Genomic DNA, 21,362 nt, shown 5'->3' with positions numbered 1-21,362 from the left:
CTGTGGGGTTCAGCCTGGGAGCAAGCAAGAAGAGCCAGGATGTGTGGGTGATGCGCATGGGATGCTCCAGCACTGTGGGTGAAAGATGCCGGAGAAGAACCATGGGGCGCTCGGGGATGGGGGAGCGCTCTTGGGGTGCGTGGGGGCCCTTTGTTTGCACAACCAGAGGGCGTCCCATGGGTGGCCTTGGCACCGCTCTGGGTGCGCCGTGTCCCCGGTGTCCCCTGGGCTGCGTGTGACCGCGGTGGCCCCGTGGCCGCCTCCAGCTCGGGTGTCAGCATCTGCGCTGGGTTTGGCTGGGAGCCCTGCCATGGAGCGGGTGGAGGAGGAGGAGGGGGAGGCCGGGCGGGAGGCAGGGCCGGCCGCAGCCAGCAGCCCAGCCAAGCGGCGGAGCTCCGGCGGGGCTGGAGTGGCTGGGATTTGCTGCTTTTTTTTTAATTTCCTCCCTATGCTTCCTTCCCCTCTTCCGCTTTCTTCTCCCTCCATCCCGGCCCTCTCCCGATGCTCGGGGTAAGCCCTGCCCTCGTGGCTGTCCTGGCTCTGTGGGGGCCCACTGTGACGGAGGGGTGTTTCTCGTCCCCAGCACATTGCGGGCTCCCTGGGAGGGGATGAGAGGCTGCTGGGCCGCGCGGGGCACGGTGGGCTTTATCGGTGCCGTCGGGAAGACGCTTCCATGCAGGGTTTGTGCTCTGAGGGCTTGGCATCACTTGGGGACGGCCACATAGGCCACAGGCGGGCTGCCCTCATGCACTTTCTCCTCCCAGGGCACATGGAGGGGCCCCGTCCCGCAGAGCCCCCCCGGGGCCCCCACGCCGTGCTGGAGGGCAAAGTGAAGGCGCTGAAGGAGAAGCGTGGAGCCGAGCGGCCCTCGCCCAAGAAGGCCCGTGCCCGCAAGGGGAAGGCTGGAGCTGAGGAACAGCGGGTGCAGCTCCGCACGTACCTGACTGATGGGCTGCTGGATGGCACTGCATCGTGGGGGGAGCGGGGGGGGCTGGGGGGCTCTCCCCCTCTGGTCTCTGCTGGCAAGGAGGTGACGGAGGGCCCGGAGCCACTGTCCTTGGCTGAGAGGGTGGAGAGGAACCGGCAGCTGCTGCACGAGGTGCTGGGGATGCACGGTGCGTGCCTGGGCCTCTGCTGTCACTTCAGGTCTCTGTGGGGACCTCTCCTATGGAGGTGGGCCCTGGGCAGCCGGTCTGCGGTGGGGGAGGGCTGGGAGGGCTTTGCCATTCCACCTATTCCCACCTATGCCATTCAATAGATCTATGACTCTATGACTCTCCAGTCTGCATCCCCACAGCCCTGGGGTCTTGTGCCCATTTCCTGGGCTCTCAGATGGCAAAACATGCTTTGGAGAATTGGCCCCAAAGGCAGTTGGTGTGAGGCTGGGAGCTCCCAGCGATGCCTTCCCTTTTCTCCCATTCCAGAGGTGCCAGCAAGTGATGGCGACTGGGACTCAGGGGTCTCACTGCAGGATGCTGAGGGATGCAGGTAGGACTTCAAATGCTTCAACTGGGGACAAACGGGTCTGAGACGAATGGGGCGCTGGGGTACCGTGAGGGGACAGAGCAGAGCTGGTGCCAGGTGTCTCTGACAGGAGAGAGGAGTGGGACAGAAATGTCTCCCCAGTGCTTAAGAGCTTACGGGTGGTAGGAATGCATAATCTCATTGGCCTAATGATAAACCTCAGCAGTGGGGCTAAAAATATGAGGAGGGATGGTCGGGAGAGAGGGGCTGCAGCAGCAATGCTGGGGGCAGCATGGAGGAGGTCTGGGGACAATTTGGAGTGGAAGCACTTACATGGCAATGATCAGTTTTCCGTTATTCTGGCATCTGAGGCTCAGTTGGTGCTGGTGGGCACAGGTGGGATGCCTCGGGGAAGCCAAAATTGAGGTTCATGGCAGTGGCTCCCCACAGTTTGGCATGGGGCATAGCATACCTATGCTATCCAGCTGTGGGCAGGCTGGGGCGAGGATCCCCAAAGTGATTGCCGAGCTGATTATTTTAATCAGGAGGATTAGGGCTGCAGCCAACGGGGGGAGGAGGGCAGTGCAGGAATGGGGCCGTGCACGGTTGTGGGTTCCCCCTAGGGCAGGGAACCCCTGTGCACGTGGATAGAGGAATGGGGCTGAGCACAGCCCAAAGCTGCAGGGCTGGGGCAGCACCCGCTTCGGTTTGCTCACATGCCTCTGGGATGTCCCTGGTGCAGGTCATGGCCCCAGGCTTGTTGCCGAGCCCCCTAAATTGCTGCTACTGCAGTGCGACATCTCTGGGGCTGCCTGCAGGGGTGTCCCCAGTGCCTGCAAGCCAGGCGCCGCTTTCTCCCCGCAGAGCAGCCCCGTCACTGCTAAACCACTTTTAATCCGTGTTATTTTTTGCTAATCCTTCCCTGCAGGGCCTTTGTTCCCGGGCAGGAGCTCGAGCTGAGCCCACGCCATGAGCAGGCCAAGCAGCTGCTGCAGCGCGCCCGCATGAAGGCTCGCACCAACCCGCTGCGTGCCAGCCACGACCTCCTGCTGCTGCCCACCGCCGCGCACCCCAGGTGAGCCCTGCGCCGTGCCACATCCCGCCCCACATCCAGCTCCTACCCTGTGACTGAGTCCTGACCCCTGCTCCCTTTTGGTATGCATGACCGCCCCAGTGGAGGTGCGGCGCAGGGGCCGTACGCGGGGTCATGTGGACTCAGTGCTGCTGGGCTCGTTAGCCACGCTCCTCACCCCATGGCGGAGGATTGTCCCCGCAGCTCGCCAGTCCTCTGTCCCCACTGCAGGGAGCCCAGCGGGACACCGAGGCCCAGCGTCACCACAAGAGAGGTGGAGGGCCCGGCGGGCGGCAGTCTGAGCGACTCATCCAGCGGGGAGTCGGGCTGCAGGGAGCCCCGGCGGCCACGGGGAGCCTCCCCGTCCCGCGTGCGCTTTGAGGACGAGTCGGCCCGCGACGCTGAGGTGCGCTACCTGGAGCGGCTGCGGCACCGCCGGGTGCTGGGCTCAGCACTGGAGCGCAGCGGTGGAGAGCCCCGTGGGCACCCCGGGGATGGCCCTGCCAAATCCCGTGGTGGTGATGTCCCTGCTGGGGGCAAGTGCCAGGCCTGCGGCTCCCTGCTCGGTGCCGCCGTGCCGGCTGAAGGCAGCCCCATGGCACGGGGACGGGAGCGCACGGGTCCTGGTGCTGCTGCCCAGCCTGAACCCAAGGCCCGGCCGCTGGGTCCTGGGGGGTCCCCGCTCTGGATCCTGCCTTCCCGGCAGCGCATTCACACTGAGAAGATCAAGGAGACTTATATCGGGAACGTCGCCCGTGGGGATGAGGCGGACTCGGCACTGGAGAGCACCGACACCTCCGATGGCTGCCGCACCGACAGCGAGGAGCCGCGGCCCCGCAGCCCCCACCCACGGGGGCATCGGGAGCCCCGGGCTCGTGGCCACCGCAGCCCCCGCACCCCAACGCAAAAGGAGAAGGGCACGAGTGTGGCCGGGGGCTCGGGGACGCTTTGTCCCCCACCAGCGGGTACAGCTGGCAGCCAGGATGGGGGACACACCGGTGAGATGGCGGGCAAAGGAGAGCCACTGGTCCCCTCCTCGAGGCCAGCGGGGCCTTCCCACACCCCCTCCATCATCACCACTACAAAGGCCTGCTCCCAGGTGCCTTGCAGGACAAGTGTCCCTGCTAGCAGCCACCAGTGTCCAGAGCCTGATGCTGGGAGCACTTTGCCCCAACCCAAGGGTGCGGGGCAGCGGCGGGGGCCCTGTGGCCCTGTGTGGCTCCCGGGGAGCCCCCTGCGTGCCTTGTCCACTAATAACTGCAACAACACCCATGGACAGGGCTGTGGAAGCCGCCCCCATGGGCTGGGGACACAACCTGGGGAGACCACCAGGATGCCCAAGGCACAGCACGATGGGAACGCAACACCTGGGTGAGTGGTGAGGGACTATGAGCATCCCTCCTCGGTTCAGCACCAGGCTTGGCCTCATGACATAGAAGTCACATTGGAGCAGGGTGAGGATGTTTTTGGGGGCAAGCTACTGCTAAACACTGTTGGGCATTGTCCTGTAGGGAGCCAGCACGGGCAACAAGCCGGAAGGGCAGTGGGGATGCGGCATCCTCAGGGCTGAAGCGGCTCCTATGCAGCCTGAGCCAGAGCACCAGGCAGCGCCTGGGTCGCTTCCGCTGCTACAGCATGGAGCAGCTGCCCGGCCCCGCACCCAACGGCCCCAGCGTGAAGCGGTCGCCCTCGCTGCAGGCACTGGTGAGCCATCCTCTGCAAGGGGGAGATGGGGCTTTGTTGGCTTGGGAGGGCTCTGGAGGCTGGGGAGGTTGAGGTGTACGTAGCAGGGCGCAAAGTTTTGGTGCCACGTGTCTCACCGTGTCACACTTCTCCAGGTGTCACCGTTCCGCCAGCCCCAAAAAGCCGCTTCCATACAGAGCCTGCACAGCCTGCTGGGCAGGGCGCCCCGAGCCAATGCGTACCTGCTGTCCCAGCCTGGGGACGGGGACAGGTGGGATGGGAACACAGCCACGCTTAGCCCTGGCCTGGTGGTGCAGTGCTGGGCTCACAGCATCTCCCCGCAGGAAGGCAGCCTCGGGGCCACGGCACTCGCTGAGCGTGGAGGACATCGGTGCACCCGACCGGCCGCGCATAGTGGGGCGTGTGGTGGAGGTGTTCCCCGATGGCACCAGCCTGCTGGAGATAGAACGGCCACCACACGGCTCCTTCGGCTTCCAGGTCACCTCTGGGCACGGCCGGCCCGACACAGGTACTGTGGCCGCGGAACGGTAGACCAGCTAAAGTAGGAAGGGACCTTAGCGAAGACCATCACTCATACGGGTTTTGTGCGCTGGCGGCTCACCTGGCAGCTCAGTTGCCTGCACCTCTGTCTGCAGGTGTCTACGTGCAGGAGATGGCGGACGCGGGCACGGCCAAGCTGTACGCGGGGCTGCTGGGGGTGGGCGATGAGATCCTGCAGGTCAACGGGGCTGCTGTGTCGGGCCTGGGGCTGGCACGCATCCGGGAGCTGCTGTTGCAGGCAGACAGCCTGGCCCTGCGTGTGCTAAGGCAGCGTCCGGCTCGGCGGTAGCGGCGCGGCTCCAGGAGGAGTGGAGCGGTCTGCAGGTGCTGCCGGAGTCCTGCATGGAGCTGAAGTGCAACAAGGACTTCAACAAGACAAAGGGCCTGGATCTGCCCTGCTTATGTGCAATGCACGGGTCCCTGCGGGGATGGGGACGGCAGGGCACCCTGGCAGGCAACGTGGGACAAGGACCTGCCCCTGGCATGGGGACATCTCAGCTCTCCGGCCCTGGATTCTCCCTGCCTCAGCTGGAAACCTCTGCCCACGAGCTGGTGGGTTTCTCTTAAATTATTTCAAACTGCAAAAAGAAAAAAACAAATCACAGAACTGTAAATATATATATATATGTATGTATATGTGCAATGACAACAGGTGGTGGTTGTGTGTATATGTAGGTAATGAACGTGCTGCGGGTGGCACTCGGGACGGGGATGATACCTGGGTGGGGCAGAGCAGAGCAGGTGGGGCTGGGGGGGGCTGCGGGTCCTTCACAGTGGTGGTCTCACAGCTTCTCCTGCCTTGGTGCCCAGGCTGGGGTGTGCTGTCTGCTCCTGATGGGATGGAGCTGCTGCACTCTGGTGCCACACAGGCAAAGAGCCCCCAAGCTTGTCCCCGTTACCACAAAAGAGACCGGTGTTTTCCTCTGCCGTCACACACCGGCAGCAGCAATGCGTTTATTTAGGATTCAAGGGAGGGGCAACACCACCAACAGAAAAAGCAAAGACAGTTGGGTAGCAGTGACACCTGGACAGACATGGAGCACGGCAGCAGGGCTGCAACCTGGCACAGTGTGTGAACTGAGCACTCCTGCGTGGAGCATCAGGAGCCGCTCCTGGACGACATACAACCGTACTGAAAACCCACTCTCAGAGAGGTCTGAAGCCCAGAGCACTGTGCAGACACTGCCAGAGCCTGCCTTTGGAAAGAGACAGTACGTATTTCTTACAGCGTAACCAAAAGAGACATGACGTTGTGCAATGACTGAGAGAACTGCCAAGATCACTTGTGCAGGTTGGCGTTAAGGGCACGTGTGCGTTCATTACAAGAGGAGATGCTCCAACCTGGCAGGGCTGTTGGGTCTCCCCTCATCCCAAGGCTGCAAAAGGCACAGTGCCACCAGTGCGTGCAAGGGCTCAATAGGAGGGACTGGGCAGACCCAGAGCCAGAAACCACCAGGGCTACGTGTCCTGGGTGACAGAGTGCTTCAGGTGCTGAATTTCCTTTCTGTGGAGTGTGGTTCTGGAGGCCTGCTTTGCAATGTCAGCACCAGTCAGCTTCCTCCCCCAGCCCCATCTGAGACCCAGATGGAAGGCACAAGTCAGCCTGCCTCCCATCTTTTGCTGCTCTTCCCCCTCCTAAAGACGGGAGCAGACTTCACTGCAAATCTTTTTCTTTCCTGAAGCATCACCCCTTCCTCTTGTAATCAACTGCACAAAACCCATCTGTATTTCTCCCCAGTAACACTGCCAGGGTGAGCTCTCCTCACAGCATTTTGCTATCCGTGCCTGGCCAGCACTGCTGAGGCAATGCCCTTGCCAAACAACCCGAAGGTAACAAAAGCACTGGGAAGTGATACAGAACGTGACCTGGCTCTGAGCTTCCTGGCTCTGGGTTGCTTACAAGTGAAGTTCCCAAAAAAAAAAAAAAAAAAATAGCAGTTGGGGAAAATTAAGACATCCTATTTACAAGTTTGTGTGCACTTAAGGTACACAGTTAGGCCCATTCCACTGATAATGCATCCTGCAGCTGCAGATGAATGCGGCTCCAACAGTCATCAAAAATCACTAAAAGAACTTTTCCTTAAAAAAAAAATAAGTTATTTTAGACCTGACAAATCACTTGCCAAAGGGAAGCAGCTGTTAAACAGAAGCTTGGTTATACAAGGGGAAAGAAAGCATCAGTCAGGGAGCCGGAGAGGCTTGTGTAACAGGAGGTGACTTGACGAGCTGTGTGAAACCAGCCTCGGGCTGATGCCCCAGCCCTGCGTGTCCATCGAAGGCAGGACAGCACACCTGCAGCTCACCTACCTGCAGCGTGCCAGCTCCTGCCTCGGGGTCCTGGATGTGAATGCTGCAGGGTCTTGGTGCTAACTGGAAGGCGTGGTGCTGGCTGGGGCTGCCCTTCCTTGCTCTGGGTGCGTGTTGCTGCGGGGTTTCAGCTGCTCCTCCCAGTAATGCTTCTGGCTGGCAAGCATCCCACAGGCTGGCGATGCAGTTTGTAACGCTCAGTGAAACAATTCCACCCCCCATACCCTGCCAAGGCTCCCTGCTCCGTGTCCGCACAGAGGGCTTGGGACTGCTGCAGCTGGCTCATACCCACATAGGGTTCGGTCCCCTCCAGGGCCTGGGGACCAGATGGCAGCACCGTGGGGCAGGAGGCAGCCCGACGGGATCCGGGAGCCACAACTGCTTCCTGTCCTCTGTCTGCCCTCCCCAGGGCTGGGGGAGATGTTGGTGGAGCCAGGCCTTGGTCCTCGGAGAATGGTGAGAGCCGGGCACGGGTCTTCTTGACAGGGATCTCTGTGGTCGGACGGAAGGAGTTTCATTTCCCCGTGCTACAGGGGAGAGGAGGCGTCCAAGGAAGTTCAGTCCATCACAGGACAATCAACAGGACCAGCACCACCAGCAAGATGACAAAGAGGACGATGATTGCGCACCACTGCCGCCGATCTGAAAGAGAAAGGAATGGTCGGTCCTCTTACTTCAATAGAAGGAAAGCTGGAGGAGAGCTTTTCCTTACCACGCTGCATTCACTGTGCTTTCCTTCAAAAGGAAAGCTCCCTCACCAGCAGAACAAGCACCGTACCCTTCTGCAGGCTCCTCCCTACTGCCTGTGGGGTGACAGCGTTTCTCTTCCAGGATGCAGCTGCTTTTTGGGACTGCGGTGTGGAATTTTGAGGTTTCTCCCCAGTCAAGTTCAAACAGATTTGATAAGCTGGTTCAAAAGTGATCAGGAAGAAGTAGAGAGCTGCTTTGTGTTACTGCTTGTGGATTGACCTGTTTGTGCTCTGCACTGCCTCTAGGATCTGCCTTAGGGAGCTCAGCACACCACTGGAGAAATTCTTACTTTTTTTTGGAAAAGATATGAATGCATTTTACAGAACAAAACCATACCAGCCTGTACTGCTGCTCTACATCGTCTGACACCGTCCTGCACCTACAGTGAAAGTTTCTCCCATCTGGATTCAAGCTCGCCTCCGACTTCCTGGCACCAGGAACCCCACTGTCCCTGGACACAGCGCAAGCTGCGACCGCACCGCAGAAGCCACATGACTCGAGCAGGGCCTGCCTTCCCCCACATGAGCTCTGTCTGCAGCAAGCTGTGAGTGGGCGACGCCGGGCTGCACAGCTGCTCTCCGTCCACGGCCACGTCTGCAGCGGCAGACATCCGGCCCCTGTGAGATGGTGCAGTGTGGGGATGGAGCTGCTGGCACCACTCACTGAGCGCTGCAGCCAGCCCTGGGAAGAGCCGTCCCATCAGCGCCAGCGGCAGCACGGATTCCCCGTGAGCTCCCTGATCCTGTAGAGCGGTTCCCTCCTCCCTCCCTGCTGCTCCCACCCCCCACACGCGAGCACCGGCAGCGGAGGAGGCGACGCAGAGAGCGCCGCAACGCGGGGAGCGAGCGGCGGGGACTTCCCGGCAGGCACGAGCTTCCTGTTTGCTCTGCCCACGGCACCCGGCCGGCCGCCGGCCCACCACGTTCAGGCACAGCCTTATAAGGACTTTTCTCGTGGGCTCAGCCTCCCCAGCGCAGAAATCGCCTCTCCTCACCACCAGGAAACACGTCCGACTGTCCGACTGTCCTCCCGTCGGCAGCGCTGGCGCCAGCAGCGCGCAGGCAGGCGAGGTTGGCAGAGGGACTTGCTGCAGCTGGAGAAGGCACGCACGGTGGCAGTGTTTTGCTCGGCAGGTGGCCTAGGAAACCTCGAGCAGCACGAGAGGCTGCAGAACTCTCCTTCCTTATCGTCTAAGAAGGGGTTTTTCCCAGTGCAGCAGTAACAACATCAATAGAAAGGCGCCTGTATATAACACAAAGCTGAGGGCAGCCTGCAGAGCAGTATCTGGGCATGAGCAGCTGCAAGGTTTGGACGCCTTCTCCCTCTTTAACCTCTCAAGCAGCTGGAGCTGCTCCCTCCCCTCTACTTGGCTCTGGGAGCTCATAGTGCTCCGTCCCTAAAATTCACAGATGTGCCTGCCCCTTTCCAGGCCCAGAGCCCACCCCCCTGGACCTACCACTCGTCATGTGAGACACTTTAGCAAGCTTCTTCATGACGTTGTCGAGCCGTGAGTGAGTGCTGTCCAACTCGTGGGAGAAGTCATCCAGCATCCTGGGGACAGAAGCACAGTGGTGGTCAACAAGTACAGCAATAGGTGCCTTTGGCATCATTTGCTGCACTCATGCACGCTCATCAGAACACAGTGGATGAGAAAAGCAACGCAGCATGGTCTCCTGAAAGCACCCAAGGGGGAAAAAAAAAAACCCTGCTGAAGCAGCAGCTCAGCTTTGGTGGAAAGTGAGAAGTCATGGGGACACCTGTTGGACTGGTCCCCCAGCTCTGCTTATCTCTAAAAGGTGAGCAGTGGGGGTTTCCTCCTTTGAAGATGAAAGTTTTGCTTATAATCCATGATTAGCAGTGAATGTGTAGATCAAGGTGCCAGTTTGGACTTTAAATCCCTTCTCTTGCTGAGGGCTAGCACTTGAAGCTAAAATCTTGTTCCACTCTGGTATCAAGCAGGACTGAGATCTGCAATTGCTTTTAAGGTGCTTTTTAAACTCTACAGAAGTTACCCCTCCAGTTCCTCCACACAGCAACTGTAACAGATCTGAAAGCCTTCCTGTAGCTGTGCTTTGTCAGGGCCAAGAACCCACCTGAAGAGAGACAAAGCACATCCAGGATCAAAGCAATCCCAGCCATCTCCAGTGAGCAGAACTTTAAAACGTAACACTCTTAAAAGCACGGAGAACAAAGAGTTGTAGAAAAAAAGCCGTATTGCCTTAATTATCTGCTAGCAAGCACTGATGGCTTATGTGGTGACCTGGAAACAGATGCATCACACCAACCTGCCGTGGCCAGGCTTCACACAGGAGGTGCTTTGGAGTTCCTCCTATTCACCAAAGACATCACAAGAGCTCACAGCCCTCCAGACTCTCGTCGGTCAAACAAGGGGGGTTTAGGCACAAACCCTTCGTGTCTGTTAGTCTACACAACTGAGAATTTCATGCACTTCTTTCCAAAGGAGTGCACAAGGAAAGAAATCTAATTTATAAGTAAATGGGTGGATACAAGCTACTTTGTGAGCTACCCTTTAACCCTTTGTGTGGGTGAGGATTATTTTTAGCTTTAACTATGAATGCAGCTCTGTGTGACAAGGCTGAGCTCTGAGCTCCTGGGGCACAGTTGTCTGGGTTAGCACAAAACCCCACGGAGTGGGAAAGCACCCACTATCCTTAACAGGCAGCACTGCCTTCCCTCATCCGTTGCACACTGCTGGCTGCTAGAAGCCAAGGAGCTTTACTGCGTGCCTTAAGGGTGGTGTTTAAAAACGAGAGAAGAGAAGGAGTTTAAAGAGAGAAGGGAAGGTAAACTGGCAGCTAAACCTGCCCCAGGTGCAGGTTTGAAAGGAACATGGCTGCGGTAGGATCCTTGCAGGCAGCAATATGAAATGCTTTCCACGGCCTGAAATCAAAGGCAGCCTAAGGTGCTGCAGATGAGCTAGGAGAGGCTGCCTGAGGGACCAGGAAATTCAAGGATGCAACAAGGGGTATCAGCGAGGACCCCCAGCTGTGCTGCAGCAGGCTCCACACCTGCAGGGCCTTTGGCACCCTGTGACATACTTACACTGCCTGCTCCTCCAGCTCCCCGCCGATGCGCTGGGACATGTTCTTCAGCACCCCAATGCTGCCAGAGACCAGCTCCAACTGCTCATCTTGCTGCTCCACAATCAACTGGGGCCAGAAAGAAGGAAAAACGGGCGATTATACATCTTCCTTCTGCAGCTGGGTCACAGCCAGCTGCTCGTGTGGACGGATGCTCGCCAACTCTGCCAACATCAACTGTGGTGCCTGGGAACAGACCTCAGGTTCCAGGAAACAAGGACCGTGTTTCTAAGAAATGTGTGAGAAGTGGCAGCAGCAGGAGAGCCGTCCCCTGTTCCTGTGGCACAGCTGGCTGCAGTTTCCTCAACCATGCCTCTAAATTCAGCCTCTGCTTAGCAATGCCCCTTCCCTGCTGCAACCTCTAAGATGACTCTTTGAAGGCAGCAAAACCTCAAGCTTTGCTGCCCGGAGCAGGAGCCTTGCTGAGGTAGTGTATGGGAAACGCTGCAGTTAACAAGGGGTTAACACAAGTAAGAGGCTGCTGCCTCTTAAGAGAGCTAAAAATAACACGTCTGGCTCTGAATGTGCCAAAGGAATAGGTCTGCTGATGGCTTAAGTCACTTTCAGGGCACAATCATGCTAAGGATTAGCTTTACCCCAGTTACCTACTTTGGAATCTATTTATCTTCCTAGAGTCACTAGGTAAAACTCATCTGAAAGCTGGCTGGCATCGTGTATCAGAAGCTTCAGCAGAGCTTGCTGCCTGGAGAGGCGGCCTATTTACAGGCCTGTGTCTGGGTGGGCTGCTGGAGGCGGATGTGCGCTGCTCGGGCGCTGCTCCAGGGCAGCACCTCGCCAGGGCTCCTTGCAAAGCCCTCACGCAGGCTTTCTCACGAATCTCATGTTGACAAGGACAGGAAAAGGAAGCAGGCACGTGCTCCTGCTCCCTGTCTGTTCTGATGGGGATGCACACAAACAGCAGCAAACACCAGCTTATTTTTTAACGAGGGAAAGTTCAGAAAGATAAATGAATGCTCTTCAGCTTGCAACATGTCTACTGGTCCAAGGATTTCAGCAGTTCTTGTAATACTAAAACTCAGCATGCTGCTGCTTCCAGACTTTGTTCTTCTGTACGTAAGTGGAAGACAAGCCTCAATGGTTAAAAACTGCACCAAGCATCCAAAGCTGTGCTGTACATGGAACATATGAACAGGTGTGCTTCAAGCTATCAGGCTGTCAGGCTCCTGGATCCAGGCCAGCTGAGGGCTGGAGTTTTTCTGGCTCCTGAAGTCTGAACCCCATCCCCCCAACGCCCATTTGGCAAGCAAAGCTATTCAGTCTGCCTTATGCCAGCTGCCTTACCTGTTGTTGAGCTTGCTGCTCCTCAATGAAGTGTGAATTTGCTAATTGCAGCTCCCGGTCCAGACGGCTGTATTTGTCAGGTCCAGAGCTCCAATTCTGACTGCTGCTTTCACCCAGGAGTGCCTAAACAGATGCAGAAGTCCCTTAGCAGCAACACCTCTGTGTCTGCTCACAGCTGGTCTCAGGCAAGGAGGACAAGGCAACGCTCCTGTGCACATGCCTACAGCATCCTTTTCCCGCTGCTCTACTGGTATTCAGCCAGAGTGCTGGCACAAACTAAAACAGTGCAGTGCCAAATACCAGCATGGGAAATATCTGCAGCATGATTATTGCAGAAATGCTGCTCCACTAACAGGAGAGCTGGAGCACGACTGACAGACAGCGCAAGCAGGACGCCCGCACTGCCCAGAGGACTGGTAAAGGTCTGTTCAAGATGCAGCACTGTGTGCTAGGAGGATGTGTGAGCTGGGAAGTATCCAGATACATCGTGTTAATAGATGGACTGAACGCCATGCTGCTGATGACCAGGTCTGAAGGTCTGCATAAAGTACTTAACCAGATGAACTGACAGTAAAACAGTGTAATATAAACACAGCAGTGCTGTAGGCAGGAGTTGCGCTCTCTGATTCAGGTTGCAAGATTACACTCTATCTGCTCTATGACCTCAACACAGAAGCTAGTGCAAATCCAGCAGAGAAGTGGCTTTCCAGCTGAGGATATCTGGTCCCTGGAAGGAAGCTCTGATGCAGCTTCCGGAGGGAAGTCTGTGTTTGCCAGCCTCAGTCCACGAGGATCAGGTCACCACCAGCCAAAAGCAGGCCTCTCAGACACAGAGCCGTGCTGGAGAAGCTGCTGTAGCCCAGCCCAGCTGAGGCTCTGCGGACTTGAGGGAAGGCGAGGGGCTGGGGAAGGAAGATGGCAAGGGGAAATGAGTTTTCCTGACCAGATGTCACTGCATGAGCTGGGCCATATGGTCTCCTGCAGCTAGCAGTTTAAAGCAGCAAAACTTAGAGACAGCTACAGGCTTGTTTGAGGAAGGCAGTAAGGGACTTTGCTTCTCCAAGTTTTTGCCAAGCACATCAGTTAAGCCTGTAACGGGCTGACAAACCAGCTCTGTCCTTCTCAGAATCTTCTTGCAGTTCATCATTTTTGCCACAGGTGACAAAGACTGATGCAGCCCGATAGGGCACACCAACGCTGACAGAGGCAGCTCTGGAAGTCAGCTCAAAGATCTCCTTACAGTCTCACCAGCCAGGGAGAAGCATCTATTTCTATTCCTTAGATTACAAGTGCAGACAACCTGAGACTGCTTGAGCTTCTTCCATCTTCTCACAAGGTTAATTATCATGTGAAGCAGCTATTTGTGAAGGGATGTGGAGTCCTGGCTCCTAAATACAGCAGAGCACGGGGTTACGTTTATGGAATTGGATTCTGACTGTTCCTCCTGAGATGGAGGGAGATTCCCCCTTCTGCAGGGTGATGCAATGCTGATGGCTGTACACAAGCACTTCTGAAGATGGAGACAGATGGTGAGTGGTGACTTACTGCTTTGAGAGACAGGTTTGAAAGAGGGTGACAGCAACAAGCCTGACAAAACCAATGCTCTCAGATCAGTGAGACAGACGTGGCTCAAACACACAGCTTTGCTGCAGCATGCAAGCCCCTTCCCAGAACAAATGTTTGTAAGGTGATGTGCTACAAAGTGGGATATATATGGTACTTACAGCTTTAAAGGAGCTTTAACCATGCTATATGCTCTACTTCATGGTGTGGGTCTCCAGACTAAGTGATACGAAAGCTTCACCTTAACACATGTCTCAAAACAGCTGTTAGAGCTGATAAATCCTTCTAGCTCTTCCAAGTGCCAAATAACCACTGCATTCACTTAGCTTGCCCATTCTGATTCTCACCTGCCTGTTTTTTCTTTCAGCCAGTGCTTGCATGGAGGAGTTTGACATCTGATCCTTCATTTCCTGTTTGTTCAAAGAAAGAAGAAGTATGTAAGCATTGGATTTGAGGCGACTTTCAGCTTCAGTTTGCTACCAAGCTGTCTATACCCAGAAAGATTTCTTTGTGGTGAGTGAGGGAAGGGAAATTTTCTTTGAAAACATACAGTTTTGAAGAGTCTGAAAAAATGCTGTTAAAATCTCCACTGCAGTTCATTGCTTTACTAATAGTAGAACCAACAGCAATGGAATATTTTGAAAATATTCCTTATTTAGTACTCATTTTTATAGAATCAGATAATCATCTGGGTTGGAAGGGACCCTTAAAGGTCATTTAGTCCAACTCCTCTGCGATGAAGAAGGATATCTACAGCTAGATTAGACTGCCAGAAACACTTTGATTTGTATAATACTAGATTAATGTTCCCATTGACAGACTGTAAAGAAGTTATGTTCTTGAAGGTCTCGAGAACCCGTAGCTTGCACTTTATTCCCAGTTGTACCTGATTTAATCTTGCAAAGGACAAGATAGATTTCCTGTCCTACGGCCCTCCTCTCTGACTGTGTTTTCTCTGTTACTCATTGCATTTTGCCTTCCTACAGAAGACAGTTAGACCCTGGAGGCTCCTACTCCCAGTGCAAACCAGTTTAGTTTCTATAGTGCAGATGAGCAAGGAGCCAGCATGATCCAGCAGGAGCTGACTGACCTTACCCACCAGCAGAGTTCTGATGTCACCTGAAGACACACAGGTATGTTTTACTGCTCAGAGATGTATTATTTAAGCAACAGATCCCACCTGGTTACTTCTAATGCACAAACTGCTTTCTATCCCCATGGAAAACATAGGTCAATTAACTGCACGCCACCAGGAAAGAATTTCATTTACCACTGAGACACACTGCTCCAAAACCCATCAGGCAGCAGCTTTCAATCAACTGAGCAGCAGGCAGCAACTTTTCTTCAACTGAGGAAAAGAGGACCTAGAAAGCAGGCTTGCCTGATCCTGTTTGTTTCCAAAGCTGACTACACTGAGGACAAGGCAGCAAGCACCATGTCTGCTGCTGGGGCTGGTGTAGCTTCGGGATCAGTTCCCAGGCAGAGACCCTTAAGAACTGCCTCTGGACCACAGGACTGCAGGTAGAATAACAAGTTTGTTGCTAGCCACAGCAATGCAGCTTGTCAAGGAGGAACATCAGAGCCACGAGGGAAAGCAGAAACTAAGCTGCACTGAGTGTACTATTAATAGGGAGAAAACTTCCTAACCAGTGTGTTGGCAGGCAGTGAAGATTTCAGAAAGATTTCTTCTTCTTTAGTTATTACCAGCGAGCTGTTAAAATACTCTTCCTGCTTCTGAATCCTCCCTAACAGCTATGTGAATAAGGAGGCTCAGGGGAGACCTTATTGCTCTCTGTAACTACCTGAAGGGAGGCTGTAGTGAGCTGGGAATCAGCCTCTTCTCTCTGTAACTGGTGATAGGGCTAGAGGGAATGGCTTCAAGCTGCACCAGGGGACATTTAGGCTGGACAGTAGGAAATACTACTAACTGTTCTGCAAGAGTGGTCAGGCACTGGAACGGGCTGCCCAGGGAGGTGGTGGAATCACCAAGCCTGGAGGTGTTCAAGGAATGTCTGGATCTGTGTTGAGGGATATGGCATAGTGAGAACTAATTGATGATAGGTGGATGGTGGGACTGGATGATCTTGTAGGTCTTTTCCAACCTTAGTGTTCCTGTGATTCTGTGATTAAATGCTGCTGGTCTTGCAGGTGCTACTGAACTTCACTTTACCACTGCCTGAAGCACTGAGCTGTGTGAAGCTGCGGCCCAACAGGCAGAGCTTTGCCAGACCCACCTCTCTCTGAAGTACTGATATTTAAGAGTGTGAGTTTAAACTACAAAATCTTCCCTGAGTTAAAAATAAAACTAATGGCTGTTTTGACTGCTTTGTAGCAGGGGGAAGCCACATAAATAACACCATACTACAAAGAGATGTCAGTGTTCGAAGTGGACTCTGTTTCTGTCAACCAGCGATGCAAGCACTGAATAGGCAAAATTTCCTTTAACTCTGAAAGGAGACTTGCATAGCAGAAGGGTCTTTTAGTCTTCCTTTCCACTTTGTACAGGCTTCTAGATTCATCAGTGCAAGAGAAGCATGCTAGGAAACATGGCCCCTGCACCTGACCCCAGGCAGGCAGTCCTGCTGACATTGGAACATGTGATGTGGGGATGAGAAGGCAGCCTGAGGGCAAGCAGGTAGCAGACTTACTCTCTGCTCTCCAGTTCAGCACTGACCTAGTCACCCCATTGCCTTTTTTGAACCGCTCAAGCTGCCTTCTCTTTCCCTATCCCAGCCCTTGCTCCTTACCCTGACCACCTGCCGCGTGCTGGTGATGAAGGATTTTCTGATACCCAACTCCGTGGCATCCAGGTTGAACTTCCGAGGGTTTGCCTCAACGATGCATAGGGGAGGAGTCAAGGAGTCTGAGAATGGCTTTCAGTGCACACAGACAGACAAACCGCCCCGATGGGAGCCCGTGAAGAGGCACCTTTCCACTGTGCTGCACTTTTTTCTATAATTTGATTAGCAAAACGTTAGATGCTGGAGGAAGGAAAGCGTGGCAGAAACATTCAACATAGTACATGCACCAGAATGAGGTTTCTCTCCTGCTTTTTTTTTTTTTTCTCAGTTCTCCAATGCTGTGCAGTGCTTTCAGCTGAACACGAGGGAAAAGGAATAATTTTGGAAGCCAGCCTGAGTATGAGTGACTACACAGAAATCCAAATTCATATAACACAATGAGCTTCTAAGCACAAAGCATCTTATAATATACCTTGTCAAAGGGAATACAAAAGGGAAATTCTCTTGCTGAACTCATTTGCTGTTTGAGAAAAGCTGAAGTAAATGCAAAATTCAATCCCTGATAGTCCTGGTTCCTGCAAAAAATTAGCTACCAGCAAGAGCTGCTACGTAGCTGTTTCTTACAGCTTAGGAACTGCATGCCCCAACCTCCAAAGAACTCCAGAAAGGATATTAATTGTTTCATCCAAGTCTTCCAGGTCCCACTCAATGCTCCGCAGATTGTTCCTGAGCTCATTTGTGGTCCAGTCGATTTCTTCTCTTGTGGCAATGGAGGGATCCTGCAAGAGCTCTGTCCACCTCTGGAAGAGCCCCTGGGCAGTGTTCACAGCTTTCTGCACTTCTCTGCGGTTGGGGTGAAGAAAGAGAAGTGAAGGGACTGCATCAGCTGTTCTGCAGCAGTCGTGCTGGGACACGCCATGCCCAGAAGAGCTTGGAACTGCAGCCTCCCTGCAAGAGCCCTTCCTTCAACCACTTCTAGTTTATTTTGTGCAACAAGGATTCGCCATACCCACTAGACAACCCAGTCTCCTCTCCTGTTGAAGCACAAAGTGACAAGAAACAACTTACAGGCCAGCTACCACAACTAACAAAAGGACCAGTTTCAGCAGGAGTAGTTTCTGCTGAGTGACACAAAGGCGAGACAGGGCAGTGTGAGCGGCTGGACAAGGCTGCTCATGGCAATTAATGTTCTGCATTCCTCTAAAGACTACCTGAGCAAAATACCCCAAGGACAAACAACATTTACAGGAGCTGTCCCTGCAATAGTTAGGCAAATCGTTGAGTGCAGCATTGTTTATTTTAAGTTAGCGTTAAAAAACTATACGGCTATACTACACTGGCTTATGGGACAGAAGTCTTTTCTGCTGCTCTAAGCTTTTTGGAGACGAGTGCATTCACAACATGGGAACACAGGCTTTGCTGACAGCACTGAATGCTGCATTTGTGATTAGAGGCGAGCAGCAGGTAGCAATTCTCTGTACCTACAGACACTGCAGCCCTGGCCTGGGAACAAATCACCTAGGTCCAGGAGGAGCCAGGATGAAAGATGCAGACGATGTTTTGCTGGTGTGACAGCCAGCAGAAAGTCAGGATCCACGTAAGATGCAGGGATTTATCTCCAGCAAAGGAAATCTGTTTATCTGTTGGGAAAGTCCAGAAGGGATGAACCATGTCTGCACAAGACAGCAGCCATGTCTATTGCTCTATATCTGTCATTTCTAGAGCCCTAAGTTCAGCAGCTGTGCTCCATCCTCTTGCTGCTTGCAAGCAAAAGCTCTGTTTTTTTCACCTGTATGTACTTGGAAAAGCACCTACCAGCAGGAATTCAAAGCTGGACATCCTAGCAGGAGGAGTTACAAATGCAAGGAAAGCAAACTGAATGCCATGTGGCTCAACTCCTTCCACCTTAATCTGCTGGCTAATAATTAACACCAGGAAAAGCACAACATATCTCTCCCCTTCCAGCCCCTTCCCCTTGTGGCGTGGGAATCTCTCTGGAAAGTCTGACTGGCTGTTTGCTCCCCACCCACAGCAATTAGCATTTGTTCTCCCCAGCACTGGCTTAGCCTGGCAGCGATCCCCTTCTGCTGGCTGCCCTGCAGCCTTTCCCACACCTCCTGTGCTCACCTGGCTTTTCCCACCGCCCTTCCTGAGCACTGTGCCACTGCCACGTGGAGCAGGACAGCAACAGCAGGAGTTGAAAGTGGCTCCACGCTGAATTTTGGAAGGCTATCTTCTTTCCCCCTATTAATTACAGTTTCCCTTTCCTCTGACCTCAACTGCCTTTGTTTTGTGTTTGCCTTTGTTCAGGCTTTCCTCAGTGCCACTATCCACATAGGTTTCTTCCTAAGCCTGGTGCCTGATCCTCTCCCTCAGCACGGTGACCAGGCTCTGGTGCTCTGGGAATGCCCTCAATGAGGAGTGGCTTGCATTCAGCCACGCTCTGCCCATTGCACAGTGACATTTGCAACCTCACATCCCACATGCCGCTGATCGATGATAAGGACAGCTGGGCACGCTGCCCCCAAGCTGAGCAGCCATGCCAACATCCCAGGTGCTGCACCTGCAGCAAGCACATCTCCAGCTCACAGCATCCCTGCAGAGCTTCCAGCAGGGCCTTCTGCTGCTCAGAGCCCCTCTGAACATTGGCTTTGTGTGGGCACATCTCCGGCACACACCTCACAGGGGGAGTGGGAATGGCTTTGGGAATAAAAGCAGGGCATAGACCCTCGCAGAACTTTCAAGATTCCTAATGGCTTCTCACAGAACCCCAGATCCCCGCTAGGCCTTCACAGATCTCTCTCCCAGATCCCTGCTGACTCCTCAGCCCTCCCCAGACCCTTTTTGATTCCTCAGATCTCTGCTGACCCCTCAGCCCCCTTCCAGATCCCTGCTTACCCCCCAGCCCCCTCCGGATCCCTGCTGATCCCTCAGTCCCCCCCAAGATCCCTGTTGATCCCTCAGTCCCCCCCAAGATCCCTGTTGATCCCTCAGTCCCCCTCCAGCCCCAACCCTCCCCCATCCCCTCACGCCCCCAACTTCACTTTTCTCCTCAGAACTCCCCTCCCCTCACTCTTCTCCCCACAGACCCTCCCAGCCCTCACCCTCACCCCCCCTCCTTACATCCCCTTCCCATCCCATTCCCTCCCCCTCAAGGCCTCCCTATTATCCCAGCACTCATCCTCCTCCTCACAGCCGCCTTTCCCCCCCCGCCCCCCCACCCCCACTTCGCATCCCTAATCTCTCCTCTTCCTCCCCCCTCACAGACCCTTCCGCCGCCCCAACCCTCACCTTTCCTCTCACAGACCCAAACCCATCCCTCACCCCTTCACCACGAAGAACGGGTCCTCCATCGACATGATGGCGCCGACGCCGCCGAGTCGCCCCGGCTGCCCAGCGCTACGCCCTGCGCGCATGCGCGACAGCCCGCGCCCCACTGCCCGCCCCGTCCCGCCATGGCGGCGGGACTCTGGGTGAGCGCCTCCCCTCAGCGCGGGCACCGGCTGGACTGGGCTAGCCCAGCTACCAACTCCACAGTGCTCTCTGTTTGTGTCGCTCGCTGCCTCATTTCCACGGCTCTGTAACACCTCCAATGACCCCAGCACCTCGGTGGGCAGCCTGTGCCACTGTATCGCTGCTCTTGTGGAGGAGAAATGTTCCTCACACCCAACCTGAGCCTCCCCTGGCACAACTTGATGCCATCGCCTCTCATCCCATCGCTGTTGCCAGGAGCAGAGGCTGACCCAGCTCAGCACAGCCTCCTTTTAGGAGCTGTAGAGCAGCAAGGTCTCCCCTGGGCTCCCCCACGCCGTCCCCTCAGCCGCTCCCCATCACACTTGCTCCAGACCCCGCACAGCTCCGTGCTCAGGATGCTAACCCCCGGTATCCTCTCCCCACTGACCGAAGGGCGTTGTCCCTACCTGCACTTCTCTCACATAGCTGCAGCCCAGCTGCCCTAGCCAAGGTGATGCTTGCTTTGCTTGTGGAAAACCCATTAGCACAGATGCCTCCTCAGCATGGGAACCAGGTGAGTGGCTTTTGCAATCACAGCACGCTTACTCACGAGTGAGGGGTGAGGACACATGTCGGACTGGTTTATGGGGCTGTGGGGTGAGGAAAGACAGCTGCCTGCTGCTCCGGCCATCCCCATACCAGAGAAACCACAGGTTGGGTGCAGCGCAGCATGAGGTAGCTGTATGCTGGGCTAATCATAGGGAAAGCGTGAACTTCACAGGAACAAAAAAGGCAACCTTTTCTTTGATGCTGGAAACGATGAACATTTTTTGCATGAAAACCACTCAGATTGAGCTGCTGTTGTTTCAGAGTGGGCTCATCTTGCTGTCAAGCTCAGACTTTTGGCTTGGAAGGGCCAGGAGGCTTTCAGCTTTCCTCATACTGGTGAGTGGCAGCCAGCTGCAGAACTGGCCAGGGAGGATCTGATGAAACACTGTGCTGGGAAGCTCCAGCTCATCACAATCCAAACTGCAAGAAAGTACAGGGCTCACTGAATGCTTTATCAAGAGAATTCCTGTGGCATGTACGTACATGCACAGGGCTGTGTGTGATCCCATGCTAGCTGGCAGCCTGCTGCTAAGAAGGTGCATTTGACATACAAGAGATGTCTCTTCTTTTGGGGGAAAAGCTACATTGGTTTGAGTTTGAATTTGCAAGAATTGAGATTGATTTTGTTGTTGGTTTCTTTTCCACCCAGACAAGGTTTTACAGCTCAAAAAAGAAGCAATAAAGCACAAATGGGTTTCAGATGCTTCTATGTGATTTTTTTTTTTTTTTCTTCTCCTCCTTTGCATTTTTAGTAAA

At 54.7% G+C, this 21,362-nt stretch overlaps 2 protein-coding genes and 1 long non-coding RNA gene across 5 annotated transcripts; 2 read left to right on the top strand and 1 right to left on the bottom strand.

The window, feature by feature from the left end:
• The first annotated feature begins 381 nt into the window (after positions 1–381).
• On the top strand, positions 382–5,573 carry KIAA1614 (KIAA1614 ortholog). 3 transcript variants are annotated; one of them, XR_008202330.1, is made up of 11 exons: positions 384–510; positions 584–680; positions 765–1,115; positions 1,425–1,488; positions 2,393–2,539; positions 2,768–3,907; positions 4,048–4,240; positions 4,375–4,490; positions 4,564–4,748; positions 4,876–5,332; positions 5,456–5,573. XR_008202330.1 is itself a non-coding variant. In XM_052666393.1 (10 exons), the coding sequence occupies exons 1-10, from the start codon at positions 502–504 to the stop codon at positions 5,067–5,069; spliced, it is 2,496 nt and encodes an 831-aa protein (XP_052522353.1). In that variant the 5' UTR covers positions 384–501; the 3' UTR covers positions 5,070–5,429. The 3 variants fall into 3 exon arrangements, 2 of the variants coding, with proteins under 2 accessions (XP_052522357.1, XP_052522353.1); XM_052666393.1 differs by lacking the exon at positions 5,456–5,573 and having other exon boundaries at positions 4,876–5,429; XM_052666397.1 differs by lacking the exons at positions 4,876–5,332; positions 5,456–5,573 and having other exon boundaries at positions 382–510; positions 4,568–4,712.
• Positions 5,574–5,696: 123 nt separating this feature from the next.
• Positions 5,697–19,992, bottom strand: STX6 (syntaxin 6). The gene is made up of 8 exons (XM_052666398.1): positions 19,869–19,992; positions 17,218–17,387; positions 16,551–16,645; positions 14,151–14,213; positions 12,241–12,363; positions 10,901–11,007; positions 9,294–9,388; positions 5,697–7,729 (listed from the first exon to the last, which is right to left on the bottom strand). The coding sequence occupies exons 1-8, from the start codon at positions 19,958–19,960 to the stop codon at positions 7,653–7,655; spliced, it is 822 nt and encodes a 273-aa protein (XP_052522358.1). The 5' UTR covers positions 19,961–19,992; the 3' UTR covers positions 5,697–7,652.
• On the top strand, positions 14,165–17,218 carry LOC128072534 (uncharacterized). Its single transcript, XR_008202331.1, has 3 exons — positions 14,165–14,316; positions 14,790–14,936; positions 16,873–17,218. It is a non-coding gene; the product is annotated as an uncharacterized LOC128072534 (long non-coding RNA).
• Positions 19,993–21,362: the final 1,370 nt, after the last annotated feature.

This window comes from Tympanuchus pallidicinctus, unplaced genomic scaffold (genome assembly GCF_026119805.1).
Source record: "Tympanuchus pallidicinctus isolate F22 unplaced genomic scaffold, pur_lepc_1.0 scaffold7, whole genome shotgun sequence".
Lineage (NCBI taxonomy): Eukaryota > Metazoa > Chordata > Aves > Galliformes > Phasianidae > Tympanuchus > Tympanuchus pallidicinctus.
The sequence above is the reverse complement of the archived record's forward strand: the minus strand, read 5'-3'. Positions and strand labels throughout refer to the sequence as shown.

What these genes read in the sequence shown, in the direction of transcription:
- KIAA1614 (XM_052666393.1), top strand. An exon ending in CAGGATGCTGAGGGATGCAG is followed by an intron (nt 1,489 to 2,392) that starts GTAGGACTTCAA and finishes CCTTCCCTGCAG; the next exon opens with GGCCTTTGTTCCCGGGCAGG. An exon ending in CGCCCTCGCTGCAGGCACTG is followed by an intron (nt 4,241 to 4,374) that starts GTGAGCCATCCT and finishes ACACTTCTCCAG; the next exon opens with GTGTCACCGTTCCGCCAGCC.
- STX6 (XM_052666398.1), bottom strand. Translation starts at nt 19,960, where the DNA reads ATGCGCGCAGGGCGTAGCGCTGGGCAGCCGGGGCGACTCGGCGGCGTC. An exon ending in CTGAAAGAAAAAACAGGCAG is followed by an intron (nt 12,364 to 14,150) that starts GTGAGAATCAGA and finishes GCATCTGTTTAG; the next exon opens with GCACTCCTGGGTGAAAGCAG. An exon ending in AGCAGCAAGCTCAACAACAG is followed by an intron (nt 11,008 to 12,240) that starts GTAAGGCAGCTG and finishes TTCTGGCCCCAG; the next exon opens with TTGATTGTGGAGCAGCAAGA.